We start from the raw sequence: 13,326 nt of genomic DNA, 5'->3' as shown, positions 1-13,326 counted from the left end.
TACCCAGAAATTATTCATACAGTGGACTACCAGTAAAATTGATAAAGATTTGGGACCAAAAATGATTCAGACCCTTTGAGCTGATCATGTTTTGCTGAAGTGTTTTTCTTTAATTGCTAATTTGATCTTTCTCCACCACAGACTGAACAAAATGAAGCACTGCTTGGTGATTGGTTGAGCTAAATTGGTTTTATCTAATTGTGTTCTTAAATTTAACATCTGACAGCTACTCAACCCAATCCATTACATACCTTTCTATCAAAGTTATCTGACATTATCAAGATCAGTTTCTTCTGATACAGTTTAACTATGAATTATATATATATATACATACATACACACATTACATTAACAAAAAGCAATGAAGCAATCATATTTTTTCTATATTTCCTCATACTGTAATACAAAAAAACCCTCAATTCATTATTATTATCAGTTCTGAACTGTATGAACAAGATAATTCATGATTGTGAAGGTTATTTATTTGAATATAAGTAGCTATGAGTAGAGTCCAATTCATTAATAAAGGAAATTAAAAGTCATAAAAGGAAAAGACATGTTAATTTTAAAATTATTTAATTAAAATGATAAAAGACCAACAGAGCAAACATGCTGATATTAACTGTCCTTGCATGATATCCAGCAACTTATATAGACATAAACTCTAAAATGAACTCATATCTATTCAAACATCGTAACCTGTCCAATACTGCAATACTCCCTGATCAACGATCTGAAATATTTATCTTCACATTTATTTTTTAATATTGTTTACTTCAAAAATGATATGATTAACACATCATGGCAACATACATCTTTCCATTACTTTAACTCGTCAAAACAATTGAACCAATTAAATTTAAGCTATACGACTATACTTATTCCAAAAGGCAGCAACTGAACTTAAGAAAAAGGTGAATTAAGATAAGAAACGACTTGCTTTCTCGTGCTTTTTGTCTTATTTTAATGCATCTCCTAATCGAGAAGCACAGTTAAAAGAACTGAGACTATACCAATAATGCCTGTAAAATCAGCATTAAGTTTACTACATTTATGGCTGTAATAATGAATTGCATCAAGTATTGTGTTTACATAGTAAAACAATGGCAGTTTTGCTTTATTACTCTCATCACGAGGATGCACATAAACGCAGTCATTTAGAACGCCACACAAACACATTTAAATCGTTTTGCTTTATTTTTCCACCATGATCTGAAAACCCAAAGTCAAAAACACAATATAACCTTCTGAAAAGTCAATACAGTGACTTGTCTTTCTTAGAATCAACAGAAAACACTTGGATAAGCGTCCTGTTCATCCGGCGTCGATTGCAAAACAATAGAATCTGACAAACGGCAAAACTCGCCCCGAGACGCCTACAGTTCAGAGTTCACAGACGTCTGATGCATCAGGCCCTCAGGAACATCATCCCTCCAAAGCATCACAAATAACATGAGAAAGAGTCCAGAGAGAGAGGAAGATCTGATGCACTCCATGTACATCTACATCTCTCACAGTGCTTTGAAACGGCACAAACATCCCACAGAACGCTTCTCCATAAACACGGTTTCATTATTAAACACAAAACGAAACTGAAACGAATCGGAATCTCCTTCATTGCTGCAACGCAGGGCGAGGCGGTAAATAAAACTCCAGGATTTAACAATGCGCTAAAAATAAACGGATGCACTGCGGCGAGCTCTGGCGTCTCGGGCTCCTCGTGAACATCTCCTCACCACTCCTTCTTCTTCTCGTCCATCGACACGCCGCCCGGGCCGAGCGCCACCACCAGCAGCAGGCCTCCGATGACCGAGGTGGTCTGGAAGAAGTCGTACTTGAGGAAGTCGTGCATGGGTTTGTAGGCAGGTACCGTCCAGAAGGCGTTGAAGTAGACGTTGATGGCCAGGAGCCACAGCACCAGCGTCAGCGCGGCCAGCTTCGTCTTCAAGCCCACAGCCACCAGGACCATGAGCGCCGTTCCCACCATGTTCTGCAGGATCTGACGGACAACACATTGAAAACAGAGTTATATTCAACTCTCAAAGATCAGAACTTGTGCTTCTGCAAAAGACAACGGCAGCAAGAGATGTCAAGATCTTTAGTGCTTTTCACAGAAGATCATAACGTTAATGTTTATAATATCTTAATAACCTCATGCATTATAGTGGCATTAAGCAGATTAGAGCTGTGTAATAATAGTTACATTTTGTGTACAAACTAATGATAAACAGTATAAACAATCAAGCACGTCCTGATACTTTGATACTGAAAATATAAAATATTGTGCAATTAGGTGCCAAATTAAGGCTACATACTATTGTATTAATTATTTGACTGAAACGCCCATTATTTTTAAGATTTTCTCCTGAATCGGTGAGTTATGAGCTACTTTTAGCCTTGAAGCGATGGTTCACCCAAAAATTTTAATTCTGTCATTAATTACTCACCCTCATGTCGTACCAAACATGTAAGACCTCCGTTCATCTTTGGAAAACAAATTAAGATATTTTTGATGAAATCCGAGAGCTCTCTGATCCTCCGTAGACCTCCAGATCCTCCAGAAACGCAGCAAGGACTTTAATAAAACAGTCTATGTGACATCAGCGGTTCAACCTTAATTTTATAAAGCTACGAGAATACTTTTTATGCGCAGAGAAAACAATAATAACAATTTATTCAGCTATCCTTCTCCATGAGTTACAGTCTTAAAAAATATCTTAATTTGTGTTCTGAAGGTCTTACGGGTTTGGAACGACACGAGGGCGAGTACTTAATGACAGAATTTTCATTTTTGGGTGAACTATCCCTTTAAGATGTTTGTGAGTACGGGTCCAGGGCCTGTATTCATGAAAAATGTTAGTGCTAAGAGTTGCTCCTCGTAACAAAATAAAAAAAATTCTTAGAAATGTGGATATTTCCTCTTAAAATTAAAGAAAAGATCCTAGTAAAGAAAAAAGTAATTCAGAAAGCATCTTAACTCTTAAAAGAGGTCTTAAGGTCCAAAATTGTTAGGAGTACGGACGAGGACTTTTAAGGGGCTTAAGAGTTTCTTTATGTGACCTGATCTTATTAGAGACACGCTAACATCTCAGACACCGCGCTGAAATGCCGTAGCACCAGAAATGGATGTAATCACTACATTAACATATTTGGCAACTGGAAAAATGCAACTATGCAGCAGTGATGATTTGGGTCTGTTACAGCACTTATTAGGCTTATATGTCTCTGTTCATTTCCTATAAAACACTGTATGTAAATAAAAGATAAAGAATATATATACACATATATAATGTGTGTGTGAGAGAGAGAGTGATTGGTCCTGAATCACTTTTAAGCTAAGACTCCTAGTTAGAAATATTTAAGCTAAATTAGGAGCTCTCTAACAGGAGTCTTAGAATCTTTAGGAATACGGGCCCAGATGTTTAAGGTTTATTTGAAGGTGCCAGATTTGACACACAGTGTGCTGAAACTCTTGAGGAGACTCACAGAGAAGAAGCTGGAGTCGAAGTGCAGCAGCGTCATGAACATGAGCACCAGAAGCACGCGGCCGCCCAGCTGCATGTACTGCTTCGGAGAGCTCTCTCCCATCGACGGCACGCCGGCAAACATGCTCTTCCCTTCAGAGCGAGACTCGGCCAGCAGCAGCAGCAGCCCTCCACCCAGAGCCAGATTCCTGCACAAACACACACAATCCTCAGCACACACAGACACCAGCGTTCCCCGCTCAAATGATGAGTTTGTGCACACTGAATGCGGTCAGACTTTATTATGGACTGCGGTTGTGCATACAGTAGATCACACAGGAAAGATGCATCTGATGGCTTTGGTGTTTTTGTTCATGAGGAATCTCTTTTATGCATGCATTTGTGTGTTGAGGACCTGATGACTTTCAGTGTAAATATGCAATAGAGATCATCAAAAGTGGAAAAACCCAATCACAGCACTCTATTCATAACAACAGCAGTGTTTCTGCACAGAAAACAGACCACAGTAATATTAGCAACCATTGAAATACTGGGAATTACTAGCACATCTTGTGCCACACATTGCATTAACAATCAGTCATTCAGTTTCACTACCTAATCATTTTAAGGACTGAGTTTGGTTTTTATAATATAAACAACTGTAAGTGAACCAGAGTAATTATCGTTAACAAACTCAAACTATAAAAAAAAACACATCCGGTACTTGAAAGTAAATGTTAACTGAAATAAAATGAAAAATAAATAAATAAAAAATAATAAGACACTAATAATATATACACACACACACAAACATATACACACAAATAAATAAAATAAATACAATTAAATGAATTAATTACTTTATATATATATACACACACACACATACATATAAAATAAAAAATTAAATGATTTTATTTCAACTGGTTCTGCCAACAATTCTTATTTTCATTTTATTTCATTTAAAGTTCTAAAGTAAACTAATAACTAAAAAAAACTACATAAACTAAAAATAATAAAAGTGAATAAAAAAATATATCAATATTTAGAGCTATTAAAAATGACAAAACAACAACATTTTAACTAAAATAAAATGAAAACAGAAAATATACAAATAAAATCTAAATAGTAACAACTATAACAGTATCTTGATACTAAAATAACACCAGTATGAACAGAACATCATTTGTTTAGTTTAATTTGAAGTTCTACAATAACTAAAACTAATTAAGAAAATGAATAAAAACTTAGATACATATTATAAAAAAAAATAATGGTAACACTTTACAATAAGGTTCATTAGTTAACATGAACTAAGAACGAACAAGACTTCTGCAGCATTTATTAATCTTAGTTCATGTTAATTTCAGCATTTACTAATGCATTATTAAAATCACAAGCTGTGTTTGTTAACATTAGTTAATGCACTAACATGAATAAACAATAAACAACTGCATTTTTATTAACATTAACAAAGATGAATATAGTGTAATAAATGTATTGATCATTGCTTGTTCGTGTTATTTAATACATTAACTAATGTTAACAAATGACACCTTATTGTAAAGTGTTACCAAAATAATAAAAAAGCACAAAATTAACTAAAAAAGTTAAAAACTGAAAATAACTGTTGCAGTCTCTGAAAGATTCTAAACTCGCACTGGTTTCAGCAGAGAAACAGGAGTGACTCCGCATTCAGCTCCAGTGTGAACGGTGTTTATTCATCTGAACTCACCTCATGAGAAACTTGAGGTCCCACAGAATACTGTAGGCGACTGTCTGAAACACAGAGATGCGCTGATGAACACGTGCTGCACGCTTCAGACTCCAAACGACAGACAATTACACAGAAGCACAGACGCACCTGAGCTGCTCACTCACCTGCAGCGCAATGATGCCAAACAGACCAAAGCAAGCGTACTGAACCAGGTTTCTGCTGAGCACCAGAACACATCCACCTGCGGACGAGACATCATCACATCAGCTCCACAGTACAGTCACATGTGACCCTGCAGCACAGAAGCAGTCATCAGTAGCACAGGTATATCTGTAGCAATAGCCAACAATACACTGTATGGATCAAAATTATACATTTCTCTTTTATGTCAAAAATCATTAGGATATTAAGATCATGTTCCATGAAGATATTTAGTAAATTTCCTACCATAAATATATCAAAACTTTAAAGGAGATTTTCTCAATATTTAGATTTTTTTGCACCCTCAGATTCCAGATTTTCAAATAGTTGCATCTCAGCCAAATATTGTCCTATCATAACAAACCATACATTAATGGAAAGATTATTTATTCACCTTTCAGATGATGACTCTAAATTTCGAAAACATGACGCTTATGACTGGTTTTGTGGTCACTTTTGTGAGCTGTGCTGGCAAAATGAGTCAGAATGCACACGGACTAATTTTGAGCTACAGGCAAAAGAAGTGAAAATTGTCAGTTTTGGTCGAATTTCACAAAAATGAGTTCCTTAAGCCCTCTTCTAACGATCCCAATGCCCCAAATAGTAATTAAATATCTAAAATGATCTTTATATGTACGTTTTCTGAAAGGAGCACCGTTTTCTGGACGACTGCTGCTGCTTCTCAAGTTGAGGGTTTATTGTTATTTGTGATTATACATATCGAATTCTCGATGACATGAGTCTAAACCAGTGAAATAAGGTTTTCAAACCCATGCTGAAAACAAAACGATCGTGCTGACTGACATTTGCAAAGAGCATGCATAAGATGCACTTCTCTGAGAGCGTGCAATCTCCCTGCATTATTGCGAAATATGTCTTGCCGAGATTCACACAAACATAATCTGTGTCTTACACAAGCGTTTAGTTAATGGTTGGGAAAATCTGATGTGTAACATTATATTAGATCCATGCATTACAGTAGGTCTTAATATAGATCTGTCTCAATGTTATTCAAACATTAAAAGAAAAGTTGGAGTCGCTCGCTGCTCTTGATTTTTGCTCTTGATTGAGAAACTTGAGATCCCACAGGATTGCTATAGTTTACAAAAACTTAAACCATATTAAATCATATTGAAATGTGCTATATAAATAAACTTGCCTATAAAAACATTTTTGTTACTTGAAATTAATATTAACTCAAATAAAATTAAAAACTTCATATTTCAGCTATATTTCTAATTTTTGTTTCAAATACTAAAACTAAAAACTAATAAATAAATTAAATTCTAAGAACTATATCAACGTTAAAAAAAACAATACAAAATTGCTATAGCTAAAAATTTAAATGAAAAAGGGGAAATATAAAATAAAAAAATTCTAAATATTAACAAAAACTATAGTATATTAGATATATCAATAATACTAAAATAACACTGCCGTGAACAGAACACAGAAATATAATGGGCTTTTTTTCCTCGATGCTATTTTTTTACCTGTTGCAATTTTAAGTGTATATAGAAAAATATGTATGATTATATGTTTTTCTGGAATACTTGACTGATGGGACATTACTGTACAATAATGCTAAACTGTATACTGTATACATGAAAAAAAAACTTCAGTTTCTGATCAGTTCACTTTCCCACAAAACCAGTACAAGGGAAAAAATGAGGCCAGTGTGTGTGTGTTCATGTGCTGAGATGAGATGAGGAAATGTTTCCCCGCTAATAACGTGCATTAGCAACACACACCGAGCATCTTCCCTTGTAATTACAAGCAATGATAAACATCTCTAAACCTGTTGTGCAACAAAAGAAAACTTGTTTTTACGTCACATCATCAGTCGTTTGAAATAACTTCCTTTTGTGATCTAATGTGGCTTCTTATCACAGAAAGGCTTACACATATACTTAATCATTATGAAAATACCCGAGAAGGCGTGAAGAACACATATAAACCATATATTGTCACAGACGAGTGTTTATTGTCCTTACATTTCATTGAAATGTTTAATGTTATATCTTTTTTTATTCAGTTACTGCAACAGCGATGCCTTTTCCATATTAGGGATTTCCTGGAACATCATCAGCAGGGATGGGCGCAGCGATCCTGGAGTATCCATATATATCCATACTGATGCGAGTATCGAAAGTATTAAATATCGATACTAAGGTGTGTTTTATTTACCAGTTACTTTGTGTATTTAACAAAAAAATAATGCAAGCAATATGGATTAAATTGGACAAATAATCTGTCAGCAAATAATTGTGTAGGAAATAACTCTTTTTGTGCTCATCTGAACACATGCAAATGTAGCAAAGCAGAATCAATCGATCTCAGAGAGCGTTCACTCACTTCTGACAGCGCACTTTCACTTTCTTTAATGTAAAGCACTTTGAATTACCACTGTGTATGAAATGTGCTATATAAATAAACTTGCCTTGCCTTGCATTCAAACAGGCCTGAGTTTCACAAGAGTATCATAAAGCATTGATGTTTTTGAGAACGCAGCCCAATGCAATGCAGAAAAAACATAACTCTGTTTGAGTTATTTCACAATAAACATATTAAAAATTGTAGCCTTCTTAATTTGTGCAATTAAATTTATTAAAATTGAATGTTAAAGGTTCATATTGATCATGTTCTATTCTGAAATGTTAATATAAATTACACCGTCAGAACAAAAGTGTTGCATTTTAAGCATTTTAGTCTTAGTAATTTAATCATTTAAAAGTTCAGTTTAGAAGCATCGTATTGACGATACAGGCATCGGTATCGTATCAAAAACAAAATAAGTGGTATCGCCAATCCCTAATCATCAGTTCTATTACTTCTGTGAAGCATATGTGGATTTTCTGTGTGAGAGCGCCCCCTGGCGTCCAGTATGAATGAAACACACATTACATGTGTTTATAGCACTCAATAATTGTCAATCCATCCTATTTTAAAAATCTGAAAAATAATACTTCTCTCTAAAGAAATGTTAAGCAAACATATAATAATCTATGCTTTTACCTATGAGGTTCCATTTGCGTCAAAAATGAGTCGACTGCTTTGTACTATACATTTGTCTTTGTCTACAGTCATTGCCTACTTGTTCAGGTAAATCAGTGCATGTTGTCTGTTGATGTCGCCTTAATCTGTCGTCCTGCCTGCTTTTTCTCTGTTGTTTTTACTGTCACACTTATTGTCGTTTTGTTCAGTCGTCTTGTTCTGTCGTCCTAACTGTCATCTTATTCTGTCATCCTGTTCTGTCTGTTATAGTGTGTGTGTGTGTGTGTGTGTGTGTGTGTGTGTGTGTCTCTCACTGATCTGTCCGATCAGGTTGATCAGTACGAAGCTGCTGGCGAGGAAGTATCCGCAGCTCCAGGTGGCCTGGATGTAGTCTCTCTGCTCGCTCCACTGGAACCACATGCGGATGCCGTCCTCCAGGAAGGTGCTGATGAGACACAGGCGAGCGACGTGAGGCAGATACTGCTTCGTGACCCGCAGGAACTGCAAACACAAGAGCCGCAAACATCAGGTTACATCCATCAGCCGCACATCTGACACTCACCAGACAAACACTGACCGCCTGATGATCTCATACTCACCTGGACACACGCTTCACCTGTCTATCGTCCAGCAGGTGATGACCAACACACACAAAACACTAAATCCTGTAATAATCCTACTAAACATGAAAACAGCACTATACTGAGCATTTAGTCACAGCAGGACAATTAAAGCAAGATGCCACAGGTGAGGTAAAATAAAATAAATAAATCGAAATAATTATATGCATAATATATATATATTATTTATTCACCTGTGGCATATTGCTTTAATTTAAATATTAAATATAAATATTCTGAAATATTATAAATAGTTTAAATAAGCAACAAAAGATGAAATAGAAAATGACTGTTTTTCATTTTAATCATTTTTAATCATTACATTTTAATTTAAACTCTCTGGCCCGGTTTCACAGACAGGGCTTAGATTAAGCCAGGATTAGGCCATAGTTCAATTAGGACATTTAAGTACTTTTTATAAACATGCTTAGAAAAAAAACATTACTGGTGAGCATCTTGAGACAAAACAAAGGCATTGACATATTTTAAGATCAGTCAGTGCACATTTATTTCAGTTGAAACAGCTCAGGCTTACATTTTAGTCTAGGACTAGCCTTAAGCCTTGTCTGTGAAACTGGGGGAATAAGTCTAAAAATAAAAAAACAAAACAGAAATGATAGTAGCATTTAATCTAAACGTTATAATCATCAAGCCTTAAACAATGCAAGATAAAGCAGTGCTGTCCAAATCACAGAGAAGCCATTTCTAAATCTCCAACAAACTTAATGCATTGACTGATATTTACTGTTTATGAAAACAAACACACAAATCCAATTTCATAAAAATAATAAATAATCTAATATGCATTGTTAATTAAATATGTACTAATTTGCACACATTTCCAGAACATAAATCTGAACATTTAAGGTTTTTCCAGAGGGGACTTTGGATTTCTCTTTTTATCACTCCATAAATCAGAAAATACTGTCAACAGACAGAAAACAAACACATTCTCACCATGTTTTTTGGAATAAAATGTTGTATAAATCAGTGTAAATTATATATAAACAAATACAAGCTTGGTGTATGTACGAGAGAAAAAAAACTCTTTCAAATACTGAAATGGACAGATGCTAATACATAAAGTGCAATAAAATAAACACTCAAATGTATGTTTCCTGTACAAGAATACATGATATGGAAGGTCAAATTGGTCAAAATTGAGCAGTGCATGAAATAACACTGGTTTTGTCCTAAATGCACGAAGCATCTGTCAGAATGACGCAGAACAGATGACAAAAACTTTGAATTTTAGAGTCTTAGCAGTTACTGAAATAATTCCATCTTACTCTGACATCATAATACCTCATCGAAAGAAATCAATATGTGTCCCTGCAGCACTAAAGCAGTCATCAGTAGCACAGGTATATCTGTAGCAATAGCCAACAATACATTGTATGGCTCAAAATTATACATTTCTCTTTTATGCCAAAAATCATTAGGATATTAAGTAAAGATCATGTTCCATGAAGATATTTAGTAAATGTTCTACTGTAAATATATCAAAACTTCATTTTTGATTAGTAATATGCATGGCTAAGAACTTCATTTGAACAACTTTAAAGGTGATTTTCTCAATATGATGCATAAATCTCAATTTAAAAAAAATTGACACTTATGACTGGTTTTGTGCTCCTGGGTCACACAATTATTAAAACACAACATCTGAGGAACTACAGACTCTGAAGAGATCTCGATGATTGCATCATCATTTTGTAACAGTATGATTTGATTTTATCGGAAGCGTCTGGTGTTGTGAAACACGAGCTCTGTGACTGAAGCTCCAGGAGCCAAAATAGACCACATCAGCTCTCGACAGCAGCCAATCACTGAGCAGATACGCAAAGTGTGACTGACCTAACAGCCAATCAGAGCTCAGTTACAGGAATGACACCACGAGAGATTATGCGCTCCTTATTAGTGAAGAGCTCAGTAAACAACAGGACAAACAGGACTACAGCAGAGCATCGGAAGATATCCACCAGGAAAACACGTCTTACTAAGGACAAAATGATTTGAATTAAAACTGAAATAAACATTTTATTTAATTTCTCATTTTCCTTTAGTTTAACTTGATCTACTAAAATAATTCAAATGAAATAAAACTACAATAAAAAAAATATTAATTAATGAAACTATACAGGCAAGTATTGTTTTAGCATTATTGAGATACTATTGTAGTTTTTAATTAATAATTAATATTACTATTTAATAAATTTATATTAATAAAATCATATGTTGGATTTTTCTATATTTAAATTTTAATTTTAGTTAAAGTTTTAGTAATTTGTTTTGTATAGTTTTATTAGTTTTTCTTTTTTTTTTTAAATAGTTTAGTTGTCGTTATTTTAGTATCAACTAAAAAATCAACTCACCTAAATTAAATAATACCTTGGCAACTACCTGAAAATAATTATTATATTTATATTATATTATATTATATATATATATACATATACACTATATTGTCAAAAGTATTGGGTCACCTCCTTCTAATGAACATGTTTGACTACTTATAAAAAAATAACTTTGTTTATCATTGCCTTTGTTTAAAAAAAAAAATACTAGTATTGTAGTTTAATAAATTATAATAGAGAAGAATCATCCTGCAGGTACAGACTTGTATCAGATTCTGAAGCACCAAATAAAACCAAACAGCTGCGCTCAAACATACATGTTTAAGATTAAGCAGCATCAGTAATTCATATTCATTCTGCATTTGGCTTCACCCAGTAACCCCAACACTTCTCCACATTTAGACTGCAGATTTGCAAGAAGAGGGTTTAAGTTACATCCTGAAACAAACCAGAACATATGCTGAAAATCACACACATGACCTGAGCAAAACACACTTTACAGCATGCAAAACATAAAAACCTCCACTAATACTGCTGCAAACAGGATTTATAAAGCAAGAAACAAAGCAGTGCACGTGTTTGAAAGGTCATTATTATCTGTGCCTGTGTGCTTGAGCAATCATCTGCAGGCATTTCTCAACCCATTCAGTGCCATACTCTCAATAAAATACAGTAGTACAGGAAAGTGACAGCAGTAACTGTTCTTTAAGCATGTTAAGAACTGATTTCTTAGTTTAAAGAGAGCAGTATTACACTTTCAGAGCAGGTTCAGCCTCTCATTTAATATAAAGCATGACAATGTGAACTTGCATTAAATGTGCATTTTGTATCGCAGTTACCTCCTCTTGCAATATGTTCTAACATCATCTGGCAACCAGTATCTGTCTCTATATTAAATGCATGAACATGCATTTCATTTTCAAAGGCGAGTAATGTAAATTCCCAGTAAGAATATACAGGAAAGTCTTATTAAACAGGGATATGTGAGTGACTAATGCACACAAACACGCACCGACTGCTTTAACAAAGCATAATGCGATATATTTCTCATGCATATGCATGTCATGCACAGTTAAATGCACGTGAAGAGCCGCTGTTTGGTTGGCGCACCTGATCCGCCGCGTCCTCCGCTGCGCTCATCAGATCCTCGCGCGCCATCACTCACCGATCAGCGCGGAGATAATCAGCCCAATACTAATGTAAACACGCGTGTGTCTGTCAAACACTCACAACTGCTGCTGCCTGCCTAGGCCTCCACCGCCGCCGTCCCACAATGCACCGCGCCGCTACCAAAAAAACCTCCTCTCCACGAGCGCGTGCACAGCGGCCTCCCGCGAGCCACGTATACTCAACCGCGCGCGCGCACGCACAGCGGAACAGTCTTTTACTACAAAATAACTTGTTTTTAGTATACGTGTGATATGCACGTTTCATTGCACATTATAATAATTATATAATTATATTTATAATAATTATGCGATACAAAATGCACATTATTATTATACAAAATAATACAATTAATAATACAATGATTATTACATAAAATCCATCTAGAATAATATTAATAATATTCTTGTTAAATAAATTTAATTTGACATTATTTTTACTATTATTATAAATTATATAATTTATAATAATTATACGATTATATTCAAAAGTATGTATTATGTATGTATATTTATTATACATATAATCCATAATATTCTAAATATTATTGATCATATCATTTTTATTAAATAAACATTATTTTAATAAATTACATTTATTGCACGAATTAAATAATGACACATGCAAACATACTACTAATTGTATTATTATAACTAGCATTGTAATTATATTCATATTTATTATAATTATACATATAATTCATAATAGTTATTATTTATCATTAACATGTTATTAATATTAAATTACATTATTATTATTAGATAAGTTAGACAAATAAAAGTGAATAAATTTCTGTAGTCTACTCA

The 13,326-nt window shown here is 34.3% G+C and overlaps 1 protein-coding gene across 4 annotated transcripts in view; it reads right to left on the bottom strand.

The window, feature by feature from the left end:
- The window catches only part of LOC306871500 (surfeit locus protein 4), a 12,769-nt gene extending 72 nt beyond the window's left edge, over positions 1-12,697 (bottom strand). The window contains exons 1-8 of one of the 4 annotated variants that reach the window (XM_079419492.1): positions 12,464-12,622; positions 11,726-11,791; positions 8,976-9,055; positions 8,691-8,877; positions 5,346-5,422; positions 5,200-5,243; positions 3,487-3,673; positions 568-1,999 (exon numbers count right to left, since the gene is read on the bottom strand). In XM_079419492.1, the coding sequence (XP_079275618.1) occupies positions 1,733-1,999; positions 3,487-3,673; positions 5,200-5,243; positions 5,346-5,422; positions 8,691-8,796 (681 nt within the window). In that variant the 5' untranslated portion in view covers positions 8,797-8,877; positions 8,976-9,055; positions 11,726-11,791; positions 12,464-12,622 and the 3' untranslated portion in view covers positions 568-1,732. Of the gene's footprint in view, positions 2,000-3,486; positions 3,674-5,199; positions 5,244-5,345; positions 5,423-8,690; positions 8,878-8,975; positions 9,056-11,725; positions 11,792-12,463 lie in introns of all 4 variants that reach the window. The other 3 variants (XM_079419493.1, XM_079419490.1, XM_079419491.1) reach the window with 3 other exon arrangements.
- Between the last annotated feature and the right edge of the window lie 629 nt (positions 12,698-13,326).

Source organism: Barbus barbus (genome assembly GCF_936440315.1).
Source record: "Barbus barbus genome assembly, chromosome: 6".
NCBI classification, from domain to species: Eukaryota; Metazoa; Chordata; class Actinopteri; order Cypriniformes; family Cyprinidae; genus Barbus; species Barbus barbus.
The sequence above is the reverse complement of the archived record's forward strand: the minus strand, read 5'-3'. Positions and strand labels throughout refer to the sequence as shown.